The sequence below is a fragment of the Mauremys reevesii genome, linkage group 24 (assembly GCF_016161935.1).
Source record: "Mauremys reevesii isolate NIE-2019 linkage group 24, ASM1616193v1, whole genome shotgun sequence".
Classification (NCBI taxonomy): Eukaryota; Metazoa; Chordata; order Testudines; family Geoemydidae; genus Mauremys; species Mauremys reevesii.
This window is the reverse complement of record NC_052646.1, coordinates 8,286,701-8,309,597: the sequence shown is the minus strand read 5'-3', so window position 1 is coordinate 8,309,597 and position 22,897 is coordinate 8,286,701. Positions and strand designations below refer to the sequence as shown.

Genomic DNA, 22,897 nt, shown 5'->3' with positions numbered 1-22,897 from the left:
GTGTCTGTGCCGCACTGCACTGACCTTCTGACGTGGGTCTGCAGCTCAAGCTGCATCCCCACTGCAGAACGACAGGGCTCAGACCCAACTCACAGCAGGACTTAGATGCTGACCCACCCCCCAGCAGGGTCCTGAGTGCTCGCTGACCCAAGTCACTGGTTTGGTGTGGACAGAAGGCGGGCTGGGGCTTAAACCCGAGTCGGAGCCTGGGCGCAGTGAGCAGTGTAGACGCCCTTGCTGGCTGAGGTAGAGAGATGTTACTCAAGTCATTTCTTGACCTGAGGGCTTCCTACTCTCCAGCGGGATCATTTCCACCCCTGGGAGCAGGGGCCCTTTCCTCCCGGAGGGGGCAGGAGTGATGGTGTGTTGGCCTGGCCTCCCAATGCAGCAAAACCAAATTGCTGGGCCAGAGGAAAGGTGACAGCTGCCGATCACAGACAAACCGTGTGTGGCAATGACTGGCTTTATTTAATTGCATGGCAACAGGGAGGGTGGGGAGGAGGGGTGTTATTCTGTAGCCCTGGGAAGGGACGGAGGCAGTTAGCAAATGAATATCATTTTAAAATCTTCCCTGCGAGGCGTCCGGTTGCGGCAGAGCGCCAGCTCCTGGACGTGGGCAGAGGACGAGTTCGGCTTGCTGAGGCGTGGACGCTGTGCAGAGCGTGCTCAGGGGTGATCCGCTGCAGATGGGGGGCTGTGGAGCCTTTTGGAAGCAGGGTTGCGCTGGCGCCTAGCGGCTTTGTCCTCGCTAGCACCAGCACAACGCAAACCCGGCGGTGGCGGTGGCGACGACTCCTCCGATCCAGACGCATCGTCCTGCAAATCGGGAGAGCTCCCAGAATCGGACAGCTGAGCGTGATCGTCGGGGGAAGAAATCGCTGACAGCAGGAGCAAGGCTGGGCTTTTTTGCGGGCTCTTCGGTTTGGTGTCTCCCGAGGGAGAGCGGGGGTGAGGTCTCCCCTCCTGGGGGCCTTGAGATCCTGGTACAGAAGCCTCGCCTGGGTTCATCGGCACCTGCAAATCGTCCTCCAGCTCCAGCTCCTGGGCGCCAGCTTTCAGCTGGCTCTGACCACTGAACCGGCTGTCCTGGATGACGCTCACCTGGGAGGTGCCCGTGGCTCGGACAGCATCCAGCGAGCTGCCTCTGTTGTCAGCACCAGGTGACGCTCCCTTAGCCCGGCTGTCCAGGCCTCCCACACAGAGCCCTCCCGGCTCTCCGGGACACGGGCTGGGCGACCCTCCAGTCCCGCCCGAGACGAACAAGCTCCGTGATGTGCTACCCTCATGGCCGGCATCGCCCCCTCCTCCGGTCTCAGGGGCACCCCCTTCCTCCGCACTGCTGCATTTATCCGGCGAACAGGCCTCCGCCTCATCCAGCCTCTTCCGGGGCCGACCGCGCTTCCTCTTAATGGTGGCAGCCTCCGTGGGCGACTCCAGGGGGCGTTTGGCCCCTTTGGCTCCCTGTGCCTCCTGCTGGCTGCCGGCCGGCCCCTCGCTGCTTTTGGCAGGGCCGTGCCTGTCGCTGCCGCCCCCGGCCGCGCTCTTGGGCTTGGCTGGAATTTCGGCCACAGGGATGCTCATGCTGGGCAGGATCATGTTGATCACCGGCACTGCCGCTTGCTGGCTGACCAGCCCCGCCGCCCCGTTCACGCCTGGTGCCAGGTTGATAGGCAGGGAGGAGGCGGTGCCCACCGGCAGCGGCAGGGCGGCCATCTTGACCGTGCCCCCGATGGGTGTGGCCGTGATCTTGGGCGCCAGGATGGGAGGGGAGGACCGCACGGCCTGGGCACCCGGCGGCATCAGTCTCTCGTTGGCCTGGATGCGAGGCAGGAGGAAAGGCAGGCGAGCCACCAGGGCGTTGACTTGGGGGCTGCTCACCGGCTTGGGGGTCTCTGGGGTTTTCTTCCTCTCGGCTCGGGGCGCGACGGAGGGTTTCGAGTTATTCTCCTTTTTGTTCTGACAGGCAAAGACAGAGGGACATTAGCAGCAGGGGCATTACCACACACCCACACTGTGCCCATCTCCAGTGCCTCCACCAGACACCTACACCCGACTAGGGCCCACAGCCCCACTCCTGAGGCTCCTGCCACCCCCATTTTATAGGGGGAGACTGAGGCACAGAGAACTGACTTGCCAATGGCATGAATCCAGTGGCAGAGGTGTGAGAAGAACTCGGGAGTCCTGGCTCCCAGCCCCCCAGCTCTAACTCTCATCTCCACACCCTTCCCAGATCTGGGGCTAGAACCCAGGGGGCCTGGCTCCCTGCTCCCTCTGATCTAACCCTACACCCCACTCTCTTCCCATAGCTGGAGCTAGAACCCAGGAGCTCCCAGTGCCCCCCTGCTCTAACCACTAGACCTCACTCTTCCTTAGATTAATAGTAAGCCGAATTCCAAGAAGGGGCTGACCATACCAGCCTTTCAGCTCTTAGGGGAGGAGGGCCCTAGTCATGGTGGGAAGGTTTCTCCCCAGCGCCCAACACTTTCTCACCTGAGCCTGGGTTTTGACAGTGCTGTCCGATGTTTCCAATCCGTTCTTCCTGGCAGTTTGTGACGGTCGAGTGTCTCGGTGGATATTTTCTGAACTTTCTATAAACAAAACCAACCAACCAAATAATAAAATAAAATACATGGACTTGACTGTTCTTAAAAGAACACCCTCTTTCCATTAAAAGTCCCTTCCCTTAAATTATTAGTGCTTTGAGAGCCACCGATGAAAAGCACTAGGGATTATTTATGTTTATTCTTCTTCTTTATTTGGAAAAAATGCATTTACTTTCCATCCTGAATATTATTTATTATTGTCACAGACCAGGAAAGCCCAACTCTGGTCTGCTTGACAGGCCTATACAGGAGAGCTACCCTGGTTTCATTCAGGGTTTGTCTACACTTGAAACACTACAGCAGCAGTGCTTCAGAGTAAACACGACCTACATCATCAGGAGTGGTTCTCCCATCGTGGTAGGCAATCCACCTCCCCAAGAGCCAGTAGCTAAGTCAACAGAAGAATTCTTCCGTCAACCTAGGTACTGCCTCTCGGGGCTGGATGAACTACAGCGATGGGAGAAGCCCTCTGAAGCGGTGAAGCGGAGCAGCTGCAGCGTTTTCAGTGTAGACCTGGCCAAAGACTGGTGCAATCCCCTACTTCGGTTTCAGAGTGGGTTTATTCTGGTTCCGCTTAAACCAGCTCCTGAGGGCTTGTCTCCACGCGAACGCGGCACCAGTATAACTTAAGACTGGTCTTTACGTGGACATTAAACCACCAAGCGGCTGCGTACAAGGCTATGTCAGAAAGTGGTGGGCCCAGTTTATTATTAAAGTTGCAGGTTTGGCTCGGGAACACCAAAACCGGAACCCCCCATGTCCAGCCCTGTTCCCCCCTCTACGCCCCACATCCAACCCCGCTCCCCCCATCCAGGGTCCCGGGGAGGGGGAGTTGCCATCACAACTCTGTGTACCTACACCACCAGGCATAATGGGGCCCTGGGGCTCCCAGGGGCTACTGTAATACACCTAATAAATGATCCTAGACGGTGCCTGTCTCAAAGAGCTTATACAGATCATACAATAGAGATAATAAATAGGGATGCACCAGTATTATCGCATCAACTTTAGGGCTTTGTGTTGCTTTAGCTAGGCCGGCATGGTTAGAGCGCTACCACTGTTGGTTAGCCTAATGGAGGTGGGTGCTGTCTACACACAACAGCTGTGCCACCCTGGCACTGTTAGAACGGTGCAGCTCCTCCCCGTGAGTTATACTGGTGTAAACGGTATGCAGAGGCACTAATGGAAACTGGGCAACTGACTTCAAATGCTCTCGCTAAGGGAATGTCCCACTGAGCTCTACAGTGAGTCACGGCTGAAAGGGTTAATCTCAGGTGATTTGGGGGGGGGGGCTGCTAAGAGCAGAGGGAACTTTGCCCCTGATTTCCCCAGGAGCAGCAGGACCCAGTGCTCTGTCACAGGGCGGCTGGCCCCTTTAAGGGAGATGGGTCCAGCCCCACCTGTCACAGAATTAGCTCACCTCCCTAGGTCATGTGGCTAAATCAGGCTTCTGGGGTAGAGAAGTGGCAAGGAGGAGGAATGGGGAAACGCGGGGCTTTAAATTCTCATCTGACAAAACTAAGGGAACAATAGTCACTAAAAGGGAAATTGAACGAGATTATAAACTGGATCTACACGGGCCCCAAAGAAGCGTATTTAAAAGCTTCAAATTTTTAGAGGTGATATTTAGCAGCAAGCTCACACGGAAGGATCATATTGAAAATATTAGAGACAAGGCAGAATCAACCTACTTAAAGGTATTTCTGGAACTTCCCAGGGTGCAGAGCAGAAAGCAGCAGTAACGCTGCATAGAACGCTAATAAGACCAGTTACTGATTACGGTGCCAGGATTTCAGTTCGGCATCAAAAACCAATTTGAGAAGGCTTGACTCAATGCAGCCTCAGCAGACGGTAGCATACTGCCTGTGGTGCCTTCATCACAACGCCGCTGTGAACGGCGGATAGCTGTGGATGAAATGCCCATTACTTTAAGAATGAAGCTTTTAGATGTAACCTTTGGGGCTGACACCATTGGAAACAGTGAAGAGATACACTAAGCTAATATATGATGAATGCTGGGAATTAAATGGTCGACGTGCAGGGCAAAACCACAAAATGCCTCATGTAAGAAGGGTTAAAGTGTGGACAAAAGAATCTTGGCATAGAAAATGACCCAGAAGAGGTTCAAATCTATAGCTGCATTAACATTGGAAAATTATACCTTCGGTGGTAGATACAGAATTGTATAGTGAAACTGAAAAGGAATGTTATGCATGTAAGATACAGCAAATCAATACATCTGTGATAAGTGGGGATGGTACTGCCAAAAATGGATGCTGACAGCTCCAAAGATATGAGAACAGGAAGGGCGGGAACAGCATTCTGCATTCCTGCATGTGGAATCAAGAAAGCTGCAGAGCTATCAAACTTTGGGGCTGTTTCAAGGACCGAACGGGGAGTGAAAATGCTGGCGTTAAATTGGATCATAGATGTTCGCCCAGCCACTGTGGTCCTCCTGTCTGATTCCTTATCAGGACTCCTGGCGATCAGAAACCACTCTTCGGGTAGCGGCAATGCTCCATGTAATGAAACGTCACCGTTAACCGCAGAACTGATGAAGCTGGGTGTAATCACAGTGATAGCACGGATCCCAGCGCACGAAGGGGTGGTGGGCAATGACAGTGTGGCAAAAAATACCTGTAGCAGGGTGGTTACCCCGCTCCTGCCCTGAAGGGCTTAAAAACAGCCCTGGGAGGGGGCTGTGGCTGGGGAAAGCAGCTTTTAGGCTGGGCTGATTGGGGGAAGTGGCTGCAGCTGGGGCCGCGCCCCAGACAGACTCAGCTGGCCCTATAAAGGCAGAGAAGCCAGAGGGCAGACAGTCTCCCTCTGCCTGTAGAGGGAGATGGGCCTGGCTGCAGGGAGTTGGACACAGGGTACCTGAGTGGAGCAGGGCTGGGGAAAGGAAAAGGAGCTGGGGAGCTCCTGCCTGGAAAGCCCCAGGCTACGGCCTCATAGAAGGCAACAGGTACTGGGGGTTGCAGAGGGCAGCCCAGGAGTAGGCCAAGGCAGCAGGTCCAAACCCTCCTTGCCAGTATTGAGTGGCTGATACTGCAGTCTGCCCCAGGGCGCGGGGGCTAGACGATGACTGGCAGCCGCCTGATACTGAGGTGAAGTGGGGATAGTCGGTGGGGGTTCCTCTGGGAGGGGGAGACCCTAGGACTGAGGGGTTACTGCCAGGAGGCAGCACCCAGTTAAAGGGGCACCGGGTCCTGGGAGGGACGCGTGGGCCAGAGGACAGGTGGATCACCGGCCTGCAGAGGGCGCTCCAGAGCTGGAATGAGCTAATTCCCAGAAGTCACCAGCAGGAGGCGCTGCAGGGGTGAGTCCGCACGTCTACAATACCGTTAACCACAAGCAAGTTGATTTAGACACCCCTGTAAGTAAACCGGAGTTTAAAAATCTAATTAAAAACAAGTTAACGGCAGGAAATATGGGCCCAAAGAAACAAAGGGGGAAAGATGCTGTGAAAAGGTTGTCACAAGAAGGAGAGAGAAAAATTGTTCTTCTTAACCTCTGAGGGCAGGACAAGAAGCAACGGGCTTAAACTGCAGCAGGTTTAGGTCGGACATTAGGAAAAACTTCCTCACTGTCAGGGCAGGTAAGCACTGGAATAAATTGCCTAGGGAGGTTGTGGAATCTCCATCACTGGAGATTTTTAAGAGTGTTGGACAAACCCTCTAGATTAGGGATGGTCTAGATTAGGGGTCCCCAGCACGGTGCCCGCAGGCGCCATGGTGCCCGCGCAGGCATCTAAATGTGCCTGCGTCCTGGCCGGTGGTGGAGCAGCCGCCAAATTTCTGCAGCGTTCCGGCGGCGACACCTCTCGATGACGTCACTTGTTGGTGGCAAGGGGCATCATCGAGAGGTGTCGCTGCCGAAACGCCGCAGAAATTCGGCGGCATTTTGGCGGATGCTCCACCACCGCCATGGTCCTTTGTCTGGCGCCTGCCAGACGAAAAGGTTGGGGACCACTGGTCTAGATAATACTTAGTCCTGCCATGAGTGCAGGGGACTGGACTAGATACCTCTCAAGGTCCCTTCCAGTCCTGTGATTCTACTAAACGTGCCCAAAAGTAAAAAATACTCATACTCCAAGGCCCTGAGAGAACGAGTGATGTGGCTCTAGTTAGAATTGTAACTGGTCATTGTGGCTCAAACAGTCATTTCTTTCTAATAAACACAAAGCCAGAACAGGCCAGGTCCAGGACAGAGGTGATCAACTCCTTTGGGAGTGCAGAGTGTACCACTGAAAGGGGATATACGGAAAACGTAAAGGTTTAGATACTTAAAGATACTTAAAGTATCCAGATTTTCACTGCAACACCTAGTAAGAGCATCAGGAAAATGGAGACCTATTAAAAGCAACGCTGCAATTCTTAAAGGACACTAGGGAAGGGGAAAGACTTGAATTATTTCTGGTGTCCAGTGCTTGGCCGTCATAGGCCAGGGCTACCCTAAAAAGTTCTGTCGAGCCAGCTACGTCGCTTAGGGGTGTGAAAACTCCACACCGCCGAGTGACACAGCGAAGCAGATCTGGCCCCCCAGCAAAGACAGCGCTAGGTCGGTGCAAGAGTTCTTCCTCTCGTGGCAGTGGATTAACGTCAGCGACAAGAGAGCCCCTCCCATTGCTGTCACAAGGGTCTATGCTGAGGCGCATCAGCAGCGCAGCTGCCGTGGGTTAAGTGTAGACAGAGCTTTGGCAGAAAGCCTGTGAAGACTCGGAGGAAGGAGAAGGGTGACTCAAAGGAGGAGGGGGGGCTGCACGAGCTGCTCTGCACGGAGCGACCCCACCAGATCCCAGCCAGAGAGCCCAGGGGTGCAGCCTGCAGGAGCCTGGTAGGGAGACCGGAGAGCAAGTCTGCGGCTGATGCAGCGGGGACAGGACGGGTGGAGCTGGGACACCAGCTGGGGACGGCCATGCTCCGAGGTGGCACCGAGCATTCCTCCCGTCAGCTGCTCGGCTGGCTGGCTCTTGCTCACGTGCTCACGGTCTAACCAATCGCTGCCATATGTGGGGTCGGGCAGGAATTTCCCCCAGGTCAGCATGGCAGAGACCCTGGGAGGTTCTGCCTCCCTCTGCAAGCACAAGGTGCTGGGAATCTCTCACTTAATTCTCTGCCATTGCAGAGGCCTCGGGCATTGGTGCACCAGGATCCTTCCCCTTCTCTGCCTGCGGCACAAAACAGTCTAGTCTCCTGCCGGCTGGGATACTTTGGTCTCAGTCTGGTTGCTTTTGGGGTGCGGGTGCTGGGTGGGGTTGGTGGCCTGCGATACACAGGTGGTCAGGCTGGATGATCTCTATGCCTAAGAGCCCTGCGTTGCGGAGTGGGAGCCAGCCGGGAGGCTGGGGTGGAAGGGAGTTCTTGCGTTTCCTTGGGAATCTGAATAAACCCAGCCCCAAGAAGGGGTGTTACTCAACACATGCAGCCCTACGTCCATTACTGGGGAGTGGATGAAGAGGAAACTAAGGCTGAAGCCAGCCTGGGTAGACAGGCCTGCGGCACCGTCAATAGCCCCAACCCTGCAACGAGCGCTGCACGGGGAAGTCCCAGTACTCCACCGAGCCCCACGCTAGGCAATGGAGATCCCGCCTGCCCCGCACCAAGCACAAGAGCGGGTCCTGTGGGAGGAATCCCCCTTCTGAGCGCCCGACTCACCTGAGACCACCATGGCCATGACCAGGTCAGCGCGGTCGGAGCGCGAGCTGATGAGGTGCTGCTGGATAAGGAACTGAGCCACCTCCACGATGTTGTTGAAGGAGCGTTTGAGGATCTTCTCAGCCCAGTGGCAGGTCAGAGCGCAGGCCGCGTCCACCAGCTCGTCGTGGTACGACTGCACCAGGTCTGTGAGCTCCGACTGCGTCAGGGGAGGGGAGGGAGGTCAGTGACTGGCACTGGGCCTTGTAGCGCTTCTGCTCCCCTCCCTGGGCTCAGTCATCAGGCGCCTGAAATTCCCAGGGCGGTCCCGGCATACGCCCAGCGCTCCCGCCTGAATTTACAGGGGGACCATCGTGATGGCAGCTCCCACGGATGGGTCGCGTTATATGTCAACGTACAAGAGCTGGGGGGAAGAATCGATTTTCTGGCAACAGATGCGCTGGCATTTCCGAAAAGTCAAAATCGATCAGACATTTTGTTCGACCCAAAATGTCTGATTTTTGACCATTTTTAAAAGGTTCAGAAAATGATATTTTGAGACGACGTCGTTTCGAGCCAAAACACCAAAAGGTTTAATTTTTTTCTTAACCTTTTTTTTTTTTAGGTTTTTTTCACTCGTAACAATTTGGCGGAACGGAGATGAATTCACACAATGGTTCCGTGTTGCCAAATCTGCATTTTTTTTTTTATTTTTTTTTACAACAACAACAAAATGTTTTGGGTGAAGAGTTTTGCCCAGCTCTAGGTACAAACCCCTCTAGGTACAACCCCAGACATGACAGGGGGACAAATACCCCAAAATTCCCAGTGCCCACGGTAGGGAGACTATACAACCTCCCCACTACCCTCCTATAGCCGATGGGGCTCAGCTGGGACCTTCCCATGGCCAATGGCATGAAGGCAAAACGACTCATCACTAGATCTAAAATTCAGAGCAGGTATGTTAGGTAGCTAAGGCTGGGGCAGTGACACCGCAGAAATCGAATGAGACACCCCCTAACCATGGAGGGCTTCAGAGCCCATGAGCACCAGGATGGCCCATTAAAGCTCAAGAAGCCTTCACGCTAGGAGACCGTGCTTCTGGGGAACTTACAGTATCGGTAACTTTGAGGTCCAGGCTGGGCAGGGGTGGCATGCTGACCACTGTCTTCCTCCTGATCCCGCTGTAGCAATACGTTTGGCAAGGTTAAGGGATTTCAGTGGGAAGTTGGAAGGAACTAAATAAAGCTGCAAAAATGAGAAGTTAAAGCTTGAAAGGAGACAGTTTATGTCCTTAATGTGACTCCTTCCACCTCCAATTAGAGATCTGGGACTCACAAATCCTCTTGCTTTTCACTGCCGATGCAATTTATACTTCACCATGCTCCAGACTAGTTCAGTCCACTTCTCAGTTCCCATCAGCCAGCTCAGATCTGCTCAACGCCCACCATGAGTGGAAGAGGAAAAATACACTTTCCTGCTTTTTCAACTCCCAATCTCAACTCTGACAAATATTCTCTCTGGACTTGCAGAAGAGGCTGCTTCTGTCCCAAACTGGATTAGCAGGTCAACAATTCAGACTGGAAATGAGGCATCCCTGTTTAACAGTTGGGGTAATCAGCCATTGGGACAATTTATCAAGGGCTGGATGGATTCTCCATCACTGGGAATTTTCCATTTAAGACTGGATGTTCTTGTAAAAGATCAGCTCTTGTTCAAACAGGAATTATTTTGGGGAAGTTCTAGGGCAGGGGTAGGCAACCTATGGCATGTGTGCCGAAGGCGGCACGCAAACTGATTTTCAGGTGACACCGTAAATAAGAAGCGGGCAGCATTAACTCCCATAAATGTAAACAAACTTGTTTGTCTTAGTGACTGGCTGAACAAGAAGTAGGACTGAGTGGAATTGTAGGTTCTAAAGTTCTACATTGTTTTGTTTTTGAGTGCAGTTATATAACAAAAAAAAAATCTACATTTCTAAGTTGCACTTTCAGGATAGAGATTGCACTACAATATTGTATGAGGGGAACTGAAAAATACTATTTATTGTTTATCATTTTTACAGTGCAAATATTTGTAATAAAAATAGTAATATAAAGGGAGCACTGTGCACTTTGTATTCTGTGTTGTAAATTTCAAATATCTGAAAATGTAGAAAAACATCCGAAATCTTTAATAAATTTCAACTGGTATTCTACTGTTAACAGTGTGATTAAAACTGCAATTCATCACAACTAATTTTTTTTAATCGTGATTAATATTTTTTAGTTAAATCATGTGAGTTAACTGTGATTAATCGACAGCTCTACTTAAAATCTATCAGGGGTTTAGAGATAATACATTTCCTTTTGCATCAGCTTTCATTAGAGGATCCCAAAGTGTGTTCCAGAGTAACATTATTGCCAATCCCATATGTTCAACCATTATGAGTCAGACACCCCTCCAAAAAAATCACCAGATTTAAAATAAAAAAAAATAAAAAAAATTGGGTTCTTTTTTATTTGCCTTCCGGTTTTTGAGCCTTTAGGGTTTGCATTGCCAAGCTTTTCTTTGCAATCATGAGAGCTAGAAACTTGGGGTGGGGGTTGTGATAGGAAAGACAGGTTTCTCATGGAATCACGTGATTCTAAGAGCTGGGGCTTTAAGGTAGCTGCCAAATACCATGAGAGTTGGCAACACTGTTTTGCTAGATATCAGAGGGGTAGCCCTGTTAGTCTGTATCCAATGGACACAAATCAAACATCAGGAACGGTAACATACAAAAGCCAGTAGGAGAACACTTCAATCTCCCTGGACACTCAATAACAGATTTAAAAGTAGCCATCCTTCAACAAAAAACTTCAAAAACAGACTTCAGAGAGAAACTGCAGAACTAAAATTCATTTGTAAATGTAACACCATTAATTTGGGCTTAAATAGGGTCTGGGAGTGGTTGGCTCACTACAAAAGCGATGTTCCCTCTCTTGGTATTGACACCTCCTCAGCAATGATTGGGAGTGGACCATATCAACCCTGCCTGAATCGGCCCTGTATCTGTAATTTTCACTCCATGCATCTGAAGAAGTGGGGTTTTTACCCACGAAAGCTGATGCCCAAATAAATCTGTTAGTCTTTAAGGTGCCACCAGACTCCGCGTTGTTTTTGTTTTGCTAGGACACTGGTTCTCAAACTGTGGGTCAGGACCCCAAAGTGGGTCGGGACCCCCTTTGAATGGGATCGCCAGGGCTGGCTTAGACTTGCTGGGGCCCAGGGCTGAAGCCGGAGCCCCACTGCCCGGAGATGAAGCCAAAGCTCGAAGGCTTCATCCCTGGGTGGTGGGGCCCAGGTTGCAGGCCCCCTGCCTGGGGTTGAAGCCCTTGACCTTCAGTTTTGGCCCCCCTGCCTAGAGCAGTTCAGCTCGGGCTTCGGCCCCCCACCAGGGGCTGTGGGGTCTGGGCGGGCTCAGGCTTCGGTCCCCCCTCCTGGGTTCATTTTTGTTGTCAGAAGGGGGTCGCGGTGCAATGGAGTTTGAGAACCTCTGTGCTCGAGGATCCCACAGCACTTTGTTAATGAGAGCTGGGAACAGAACCCAGGAGTCCTGACATGCAGTTTCTTATTTCAGCCATTCAATACCACCCCACTCCCAGATTCCTGTCTCCCAGCCCCCCTGCCCTAACCACTAGATGCCACTTCCCTGCCAGAGCTGGGAATACAATCCAGGAGTCCTGCTCCCAGTTCCCTGCTCCAACCACTCCATTCCCCTGTGGTGCTGCAAAAGGTAATGACCAATCAATTAAAAACAAATCATTCCCATTCATTCTTGTTCTTTAAACTTTAAAAGAAGCCAACCCCGTCCACACAAAACTAAGCTGACATCGTCCCTTTGCTCAGGCTAGTTCTCTGAGGTGTAGACAGTGGTTATTTAGCATACAAGGATATTTCGATTGTCCTCGTCCTCCCAGTCTTCTGGCTTTGATGTTTGGGAAGATCTCCCGGATGATCTTCCCGAAGTTAGCGGCGCTCAGAGGGCGACAACAGAGGTTATCACAGTATCGCCTGCCGGGTGAGACAGAGAGAGGGGTCAGAGGCGAGAGAGTTTCATCCCAAAGCCAAGGTCCTGCACTTGATACTACTGTCTTGGCCAGGCATTCAATTGCTTCCCTGTGGATTATCACCAGCAGTACTGAACACTGGGTGCTGGCACCTCTTCTAGTTAAGTCATATTACGTTTATCACAGAGGGTCTTTGTAAACTCAGCCTCCGCAAACTCAACGTGATCTACTCCCTGTACAGAGGGAAATGACTCTCCACCACTGAAATGCAGCCACCTCTGGGTGAAACGGCATTTTAACAGCTGCCCTATACATTACAGCCCGGTGCTACAATTCTGACTCAGGCAATGGATTTTTTGCCCACGTAAGAACAGCAGGGTGTGTGGAGGATAATATCTGGGCGTGTATCTGAAACACCACTGGGAATTAGTAACGCTGAGCATCACTAGCAGAGTTGGCATTTGGTCAGGATTATTTATTAGGTGTATTACGGTACTGCCTAGGCATCCCACTCATGGAGCAGGAAGGATCCCATTGCGCCAGGCGCTGTACAGTATTTATTAGGTATATTACGGTAGCACTTAGGAACCCCAGTCATGGACCAGCGCTAGACATTGTACATTCGCAGAACAAAGAGACAGTCCCTCCCCCAAAGAGGTGGAAATCCAGGGTGTTATGGGTACAAACTGATGATGAATGAACTGAGGCTGGAAATCAAAGGCCTTCCTTGGAGGCCTCCCTGCCAAGCACTAATGCAGCGAGTCCCTGCTTAGCCTGCAAGATCCAGAGGGCTGGCGACGCAAGGCCGCTGGCTGCACTGGCTCCCGCTGGGCCCTGTGCGCACACTCACTTGTATGTGTCGTAGACATCCTGCTTGGGCAGGCAGGTGTCCGTGTGTTCCTCCAGGTGATTCCGGATCCAGTTGCATGCATGCATGTGCTCAGCAGTGCTTAGGGAGCTCAGGTCCAGGCTGCTGCTCCCAAGGGGTAAGCAGACACGATCAAATTAGAGACAACATTAATTAGCACAGAGATAGCATCGGTGGGGGGAGACCGAGAGAGGTTGCCAGGCCAGGCCTCTCTGTAGCAACTTTCAGAGGATCGTAGGCATTATTTAGAGACTCCCTCCCTCCCATACCCATGAGGCTGGGAAGCAATATAAAATGGGTGTGTGGGGGGGTAATACATGGGAAAACCGAGTTACAGTGAATCAGTGGCATCAGCCTGAAGAGAACCCAGTCACGCTGCTTAAATCACCAGGCCATGATCCCTCCAAGAACCGGCAACAGACCCCAAGGGTCCGACTGCCCAGAACTCTTGCACTCCCTTCCCAGAACTGGCAACAGCCCCCAGGAATCCTGATCCCCAATCTCCTCCTGCGCTAACCGCTGAACCGCTCTGTAGTGAAAGACAAGGCACAATGGTATCTCGGTCTGTTCTCTACCTTTTTTCCCCAGAGCTCGGACCGGACGGCAGCTGTAGGTACAGGTAGAGTTTATCGTTGTCTGAAAATTTCTGCACATCTTGCTATTGTCGGCAGGGACACGGGACGGAAGGGACAAAATGGTTAGAGACTCAAAGGAGGCGGCAAAACAGCTGGATGTTAAATTACTTTACTAATTGCAATGACTAAAAAGACGTCTTAGCAGATATGATTCTATGACCAATAATTATGTTTGCTGCTGCGCAAGGCAAGGTCAATAAAATCTTATGCATCAGGCCACGACTTGACCAATGAAGGGGTCAGGAAGGAAGCTTGCCTTCTCCCACCCCTCTATTTAGCAATACAAGGGCTGCCTGGGGGAGGATGGTCTGACTTGCTCTGAAAGATCATGCATTGCTCACTGCTCCTCCCAGAGATCGGATCCTGGACTGACTGAACCACTGAATGGATCCATTATGGCAGGATTACAGGATTAGGTGGAATCCTGAGCCAGTACGATGAGGCAGAGCAGCATGGGATGTTGTCATTGAGAAGATCCAGGGTTGACACCCACTTGCGCTGGTCTCTACGCTACAGGGCTCTTAAGCAATGTAAGAGCTGCTCAAGACACTCACCAGAATGCTGTCTACTTTGTTCTGCACGGATTTGCTGTTTAAAACAGGAGAAAAAATAAAGCGTCAGTTACGTTATGAAGCCACAGAGCATGGACTGCGCGGCACTCCCTGTGCTAAGCAGAACCACAGGGATGGAAAACACCTCTTGGTTGCCCAGCCAAACCTCCCTGCTGCCTCCAGGACACTGGAGTCAAAGCACAGCCTCTGTGCATAACAGAGAAAGCTTTCATGTGCAGCAGCTGCTGTAACATAACATCTTCTCAGTCAGCAGCTGCTTCGACCTCCATCCCACAGATCCACTTCCCCGCCAAAGACGCATCTGCTTAAGGATTAAAAAACTAGGAAATTAACAGGCAAAAAGGTTTGTTGGGAAACGTTTAGGCTTGCTACACACACAGCCTTCCTGACTCAAACCCACAGGAGCAATGAAATGTGGAGTCACCTAACAGTACATCCCCTCTATTCCTCCACCCATAGGCCTATTCCTTACCCTTGCTACAACGACCATCCACCGTAACCCACCCACCTTAACACTGCCCTGCTCACACCGGCAGGGATGGCTTACGGCATGGGCTAACGGCATGTGCCCAGGGCCCCCAACGGAAAGGGGCCCCGGCAGTGATGTGTAACAAAACATCTCGTCTATCATGAATATTGAGTCTGGAGTGATTCAGGAAACGGGATTTTCAGGGGTCAGTTGTCGCTTTGCTGCCTGCAGACGTTTCTAAATCAGCAGAATACATCCCCACCCCCACCCCCAAGATACACTGTGCCCAGGGACTTCTGAAGGCATTAAGATGGCCCTGCACGCGCAGGGTGTGAGCCTTCTGTCACCCCCTTTACCAAACTGCCCTCCCCCAACACACCACCACTCACAGAGTCACAGGGTCTGGGCTATGTCCCAGTCTGTAAGTAGTCCCCTGGGAGTGATCCCTTTACTGTGCCGGGCCCCAAGGACCCACCCAGATCCACGCAGCCCGTAGCCTCCAAGGCTGGTACTTTGGCCCCAGCGTTTCCTGTCTCTGGCTCCCTCGAGTGAATCCAGTCAAGCCAAACTCCGACGGGAGGCTTGTACTGGGCCTGCACCGTGCTCTCAGGGAGTATTTACAGCGACACAGGCAGCCTTTTTCAGAGCAAAGGAACCACTGAGGAGTCACCTGGCTACAGAATCGGAACGTCCTTGGGGTAGCACAGAGAGGCAGAAGTTAGGCCATAGTCCACTCTGGTTAAACCAGTGCCGTGATGAGCCAGCCAAGCTGTGATGGACTCCACCTCTGGCTCTCGTCCTGTGTTCTTCCCTCTTTATCTCCCCAGCTCCAGGCTCCTGAGTCCCTCCAAAAGGGTCGCCCTTCCTCTAGTCACCTGACACCTTGTTCCTGACACCCCCAGTCCAGACTGCGGGGGTTTCCTGCCGTTAGATGTTGAGTCCTGAGGGCATCTCTTTGTCTTGCTGGACACTCTGTTGACTTGGGTTGGTTTGACTCAGTTCTTTACTGACTCGATTCATTCCCCCCCACACAGCGAGGTGACGCACACCCCTCCTGCCCTGTTCCATAAGAACATAAGAAAGTCCGTACCAGGTCAGACCAAAGGTCCATCTAGCCCAGTATCTGTCTACCGACAGTGGCCAATGCCAGGTGCCCCTGAGGGAGTGAACCTAACAGGCAATGATCAAGTGATCTCTCTCCTGCCATCCATCTCCATCCTCTGACGAACAGAGGCTAGGGACACCATTCTTACCCATCCTGGCTAATAGCCATTTATGGACTTAGCCACCATGAATTTATCCAGTCCCCTTTTAAACATTGTTATAGTCCTAGCCTTCACAACTTCCTCAGGTAAGGAGTTCCACAAGTTGACTGTGCGCTGCGTGAAGAAGAACTTCCTTTTATTTCATAGAATCATAGAATTCAAGATCAGAAGGGACCATTATGATCATCTAGTCTGACCTCCTGCTAGATGCAGGCCACATAAGCCGATCCACCCACTCCTTTAGCAAGCGACCCCTGCCCCATGCTTCGGAGGAAGGCGAAAAACCTCCAGGGCCACTGCCAATCTTCCCTGGAGGAAAATTCCTTCCCGACCCCAAATATGGCGGTCAACTGAACCCCGAGCATGCGGGCAAGACTCTCCAGCCATACCCTCTGGAAAAAGGTTATATCATATCATTGACCCATTGTACTATTTACCAGTGTGGCACTTAATTGACCTATTGACTAAGCCCGTTATCCTATCATACCATCTCCTCCATAAACTTATCTAGCTTAATCTTAAAGTCATGGAGGTCCTTCGCCCCCACTGTTTCCCTCGGTAGGCTGTTCCAGTATTGCACTCCCCTGATGGTTAGAAACCTTCGTCTAATTTCAAGCCTGAATTTCCTGGTATTTGTTTTAAACCTGCTGCCTATTAATTTCATTTGGTGACCCCTAGTTCTTGTATTATGGGAATAAGTAAATAACTTTTCCTTATCCACTTTCTCAACATCACTCATGATTTTATATACCTCTATCATGTCCCCGCTTCCAGGAGCAGGGTTAAACCACTGAGTAGCAAGAGGAAACTGAGGCATACCTAGGATTCATAAAAATATCACAGAAACTAACCACTGTGTCACACCTCTGCATCAAACACTTACAACGAATAGTGTCAGGAGGCGATAATTTGGTAATCAGAGTCCAGGGTCTGTGTATCTGTCTGTGTATCATTCTGAAGCCTAGAATGTTGGCTGAGTCAGCATCACCAAATCATCACACGCCCAGAGTCTACTGAGGACCACTGAGTTGGTGTGAAGCAACAGACACAGCTACAAACATGGCTGAACAACTTTTTGTTCAGCGTATCACCAGGTTGAATCATCGCCGGGTTTCACGGCCTGTAACCTTCCAATTTTTTAAGTTCTCAGCCACTTTCAGGTTTGTTTGTTTTTACTCTTCAGGAATTATTACGTCCATATGGAGGGGATGGTATGATGGGATAGCCTAATTTTGGCAATTAATTTGGCAATTGATCTTTGATTATCAGCAGGTAAATAGGCCCAATGGTCTGTGATGGGATGTTAGATGGGGTGGGATCTGAGTTACTACAGAGAATTCTTTCCTGGGTGCTGGCTGGTGAGTCTTGCCCACATGCTCAGGGTTTAGCTGATTGCCATATTTGGGGTCGGGAAGGAATTTTCCTCCAGGGCAGATTGGCAGAGGCCCTGGAGGTTTTTCGCCTTCCTCTGCAGCATGGGGCACGGGTCACTTGCTGGAGGATTCTCTGCACCTTGAGGTCTTCAAACCACAATTTGAGGACTTCAATAACTCAGACATAGGTTAGGGGTTTGTTACAGGAGTGGGTGGGTGAGATTCTGTGGCCTGTGCTGTGCAGGAGGTCAGACTAGATGATCATCATGGTCCCTTCTGACCTTAAAGTCTATGAGTCTATATGACAACGCGGGCTTTCACCTAGCAAATAACACTGACTTGTTTTTTATATAGTGCTTTTCATCCATCGATCTCCAAGCACTTTACAAAGGAGGCCAGCGTGAAGGAGAGGAGGCTATGTCAGGGCAGAGTTAAGGTTACTCTGTGTGGGTTTAGCGTGCAGGTGCTGCAGTTGGCCTGTACTAATCAATCACACACAACACCAAGCACCACGAGATCCTGGCACTCCCACAATTCAAAGAGATAACAACCCCCCTCAAGGTGCGGAGCAACGCAACGTCTCCGGGGCTGGGCAGCCAGCCCCTTTCACCACCACTAAGAAAACAAGTAAGATGCCGGCCACAGAAAAGCGAGAGGGAGATGCTGCCCTTACGAGATGGTGCTCTTCAGTTTCTGCAGCAGGGTGCTGGGCTCTGTGGCATCCCCTCGGGAGTTTCCAGACTGCGAGCTTCCCTTTTTAGAGACCTTGGGACCAGCTTTGTCGTCAGCCATGACATTCAGCGACTGCCTAAAAGACAAGAGCAGTGAAAAAGCAGCCCAGGACGGATCGCCCCGCGGCAGACGGCCACCCGACCGGTGCAGAACTGCCATCTGTTATTACACCCGAGCGCTCAGCCCCTTTTCCCTGCTGCTTGGGGAGAAACCTGACAGCTTAGGGTGAGTCAGGTGTCACTGCCGAGGCAGAGGTCCGAAGGGAGAGTGGCAGTGTCCTGTGTTTGTGCAGCACCTCACACCTTGTGTGCGACTGGGGCTTGTCGATGCTGTCACAATACAGGGAGTCATTTTGCAAATAAATAAATGCATGAAAATACAATTCACGCTTGTAAGGCTGGTTAGGAGAGCTGGGAGCAAAGGCTGATGCCATCTAGGTTGGGGCCCAACTCTAGGGCCCCCACATCTGCATTTAGGCACCCAAATAAGGTGTTCGGCGCCCTCAGTGCCCCCCAACTTAAACAGAGCAGCTAGAGGGTCGCATTGCGGGATCGGGGCCAAGGAGAGGAAGTGTGAGGGAAGGAGAATCCCACAGAAAGCATGAAAGGGATTTTTGGCTCCTAATTCTGAAAGGAGAGTAGCACAGACAGACATGAAAAGCAGAGGCGCTCCGCGTGGAGACAGAGCTCTGCCTGGAAAGAGTTCCCTAGCCTTGAATGAATGCAATAACCCCTGCTGGAATTTGACACCGGGGCCCAGATTCTTGCAAAAAGTGCCATGTGGTCATTAAAGACCCCAAGCAGTTAAGATCTCTCCCCCCACACACACACTTTTCCTGGTAGGCCCTGACCCTGGAATCGGGTCTGTGGGCTTAGAACTCATTGCAGGATTGTAAACCATTCCTATGAGTTTGTACAGCACCTAACACAAATGCTGACTGAGGCCACTGGACACTATCGCAATATGAAAATAATCAATAAGTAAAAAAATCAATGTCAATAATACTGATATAGAACTCGAGCTGAGCGCACTGAAGAAATAATATTTTCTTATGTCAAGTAATTTTCCCAAGGTCGCCCAGCAAGTTGGTGGGTGTCAGAGCTGGGAACAGACCACTGCAGTCCCAATGCCTAAGTCCCCTGTTCTGACCACTAGACCACACTCCCTCCTAGGACCAGGATTTGAACCCAGGAGTCCTGACACTCAGCCCCAGCTCTGACTACCTCCGCCAGGCAGTGTTCCTCTTCTTGTCCTATTTCTCTTCCAAAAAAAAAAATTAAAAAAAAATCAAATTAAATTAGCAAGACCAAAAGGTTTTTGCTGAGTTTTTCCCGTTTAATGGCGAAAGTGAGGATTCAGAAGAGCTCAAGGAGGCTCCATTATTAACCCTGAATTCAACAGAAGACTGGAGCTAATTTAATTATTAGTTTATACAAGAAATTTGCATGCAATGCTACAATTCTGCAAACCTCAGCTCTGGAGTAGGCTGGTTAGTTACAGACCCTATATCTATATTTCCTTCTTCAGGGAGAGGTGCCACTGAGAGGAAATCAATTAATGCCTGGAATGCCCCAAGGGGAAGTGGGGGGGGGGGAATCCCAAGAAGAGGGAGATTTAAATATTTGCAGTTGGACTGGGAGCCGCAGCTTCAGACCTGCCAATACGCGCTCTCCCCAGGCTGGGGAAATCTCCCTCCTCCTGTCTCGATTTTTATTTTGCAACATGTGTTTCCAGATCTCATCATTTAATTTTCAAGGGGGAGGGGGGCTGAAATTTCGCACATCCACGCGGTCACAAGGTCTGACAGCAGCCGCAATGTCCAGAGAGCGATACCCACACACAGCCTGGCCCAGCTAAGACTATGATGCTCGGTTGGGGAAAAAAAAAAGCAGGTTCTTGTGCGTCCTTTTATTTATGATTTTGCAAGACCGATTTCCTCTCTCTGGAAGCGACCGGCACTTTGTAACCTCCCCCTGCCCCGCCTGGCCTATGTTGCAAAGCAAGAAACAAAACAAAGGCCACTCACCTACTCTCAGATCTCAGGGTCAAAACAACCCCCCTCTAGAGCGAGTCAAATTGCCCGCGGGGCGTTTGCAGGAGTGGAGAAGCAGGTACACACCCCGGCCGGCTCAGTCCCAGACGTGCTGCCCCGGCTTGCGAGCGCTCCCCTGCAACATGTTCCAAGCCCCGGGCTTCCTTCCCTGCATTGCCAGCCCCTCCGGGTCGCTTCCCCCCCTCGCCGAGCACCCAATCCAGGCATGTGCAATTGCAAAACAGAAAAAGAAAGTAGCTAAGCACCAACTACTCCCGCGGGTGGGGGGAGAAAACTCAAAAACCCACCCCAAAATCCCCTGATTGCCGCCTGGTTTTTCTGATTGGCTCACACGCCTTTGATCTGCCTGGAAACTGGGGCCTTTCATTAATATGATTGGCCGCGGCTGGCTTTTCTACCCGGATACAAATCGGATGTGTCTGTTGATTGGCCGGCTGGATGTGAACTCTGCCTAGTAACAAGCTGCGGATTGGTAAAGGGAGGGGCAGCTGGAGGAGGAAGCTGGGAGGGAGAGTTGCAGTGCAGGCCTGTGGGAAGGTTTTGCTCACAGGGGTGGTCGGAGGGTCACAGCAGCAACGGCTGCTCCCTGTCCCCTGGCAGAGAGCCTGTCTGCAAAGCGATGCACTGACACCACCCCATCCCTCGCTATAAAGCAGGTCTCTCTGGTGCTGCCAGCAATGCCTGACCCGCCATGGACAGCACCATGTATCCAGACCCGGCGTTATCTGGAGTGTTTTTAAAGCCCCAGCTCCCGGAGTCATGTGATTAGGGGAGCCGCTCAGCTTTTGTTCCATCTCTAGCTCTCCTGGTTGCAGAGGAAGGCATGCAACCCTGTCCCGAGTGCACCCGAAAAGCTCAGAAAGCAGCGGATGAATAACACAAGGCCCAAATTTATTATTTAAAAAAACAAACTCGTTGTTTTTACACAAATCTCATTATTTTTGGAGGCCTGACTCAGGCTTTTTGACGTCTGGGGGTGAGGGGTGGGGAGTGGTACAAAAAAATACATCAGAACCCTCCCCCCCAAAATGATGAGGGTTTTTTTAAATCATGATTTTTAAGACAAAGCGTAGGTGGGGTTCTGCCTGCCTTGTGGGGTTGTGTCTGTCTGTTTCTGGCCTTTAGGGATCAAGTCTTTCTCTAACAATACAAGGGCCGTGCTTTAACACTGCAAGCGGCAAGCCTCACGTAGTCATGTTGTTGCCGGCACACAGTGCCGGAGGATGGCAACGGTTGGGTCCATTGCCCGGTGTGCTTCACAACCAATAGAACATACCAGGGTGGAGAAGTAAATGAACTTTATTTGTGATCACAAATAGACGCCTGGAGCCAAGCAGGATTCAAATCAAGCGCGCCAAACAAACAGCTTACCTAACTATTTATACTAGAACCAAAACTGTTACATGTTACAACATTATCTGTCACTCACACTGTCCCCGCCCAAGGCTAAGTCTGCCTAGTAACCATCCAGTTTCCCGCCCAGGGCCAAGTTTGCAGGGCCGGCTCCAGACCCCAGCGTGCCAAGCGCGCGCTTGGGGCGGCATTTTGCCGGCAGGCAGCTCCGGCGGACCTTCCACAGTCATGCCTGCGGGAGGTCCACCGGAGCCGCGGGACCAGCGGACCTCCCACAGGCATGACTGCAGAGGGTTCGCTGGTCCTGCGGCTCAGGTGGACCTCCCGCAGGCACGCCTGCAGATGCTCCACCGGAGCCGCGGGACCAGTGCACCCTCCGCAGGCACGTCTGCAAGAGATCCCCCGGAGCCGCGGGACCAGCGACCGGCAGTGCGCCCCCTGCAGCGTGCCGCCCTGCTTGGGGCGGCGGAATTCCTAGAGCCGCCCCTGCAAGTTTGCCTAGTAACAGTAGGAATAAGAGTAGCCCCACCCAACAAGGGCAACTTGGGGTCAAACATGGAGTCTGGAGGAGAGCTGGTACACTCTGGCTCAGAGCAAGAGGGCTTCATCGGCTCTCATGGCCTTCCATCCTCTTGAGTTACCTGGTATATGCCAAGTGCGTCCCCAACACTCCCAGCCCCCTGGGTCGGAACCTGGCCTGGTGAGAGGGCCCAGGTTCCCCTACCCCACCGGGAGTGACACCCATTAGGCGGCAGATACTGCTTTCCACACTCAGGGGGAAATATCCTGGCACCTCCATCACAACAGCCTATTCTGTTCTTACCCCACCCTCATTGCTGTCATATCTAAGCACCTTCCAGCTAAGCAATATGACTAACCCCGTCATGCACGGCTCCCTCTCGCTCATCCTCTCCCCGTTGTGCATTGGAATGGTTTTTTTTGGTAGGGTTTTGTTATTATTTGTTCCATGTGGCTCCAGGCAGGCCGAAGTAGAGCACCTCACACAGGGAGTGGAAATGCAAGAGCACGTTGCCAAGAGGTTTGGGGCAAATGGAACCAAAGCTAAGTGGCCAGGTTTCTTGCCCCACAGATCGTAACAGGGGTCCCAATCCAAATCCCTGCTAGAGTGTCCCAGATGCCCACTCCTTTCTCCCAGCGCTCAGGTGAGACCGTCAGGATCAGACCCACAGAACCTGAATCAGGTGGTCATGATGCTCTGAATGTAGAGCTCTTAGGTCATCTCTTTCTGTCAGCTGCCTCTATGTCCAGAACTCAGCTAGGGACATTACACTAGCGCAAACACCAGA

At 51.8% G+C, this 22,897-nt stretch overlaps 1 protein-coding gene across 6 annotated transcripts; it reads right to left on the bottom strand.

Annotated features, from left to right (window-relative positions):
* Nucleotides 1–447: 447 nt before the first annotated feature.
* RFX5 (regulatory factor X5) lies at nt 448–20,582 on the bottom strand. Of its 6 annotated transcripts, none has more exons than XM_039513432.1 (10): nt 20,525–20,582; nt 18,126–18,260; nt 14,328–14,361; nt 13,714–13,796; nt 13,121–13,243; nt 12,158–12,274; nt 9,354–9,435; nt 8,261–8,459; nt 2,491–2,588; nt 448–1,956 (listed from the first exon to the last, which is right to left on the bottom strand). In XM_039513432.1, exons 2-10 carry the CDS (start codon nt 18,242–18,244, stop codon nt 667–669), a joined length of 2,145 nt encoding a protein of 714 aa, XP_039369366.1. In that variant the 5' UTR covers nt 18,245–18,260; nt 20,525–20,582; the 3' UTR covers nt 448–666. The 6 variants fall into 6 exon arrangements, with proteins under 6 accessions (XP_039369366.1, XP_039369371.1, XP_039369365.1 ...); XM_039513437.1 differs by having other exon boundaries at nt 18,126–18,256; nt 20,525–20,545; XM_039513431.1 differs by lacking the exon at nt 20,525–20,582 and adding an exon at nt 20,211–20,516.
* Nucleotides 20,583–22,897: the final 2,315 nt, after the last annotated feature.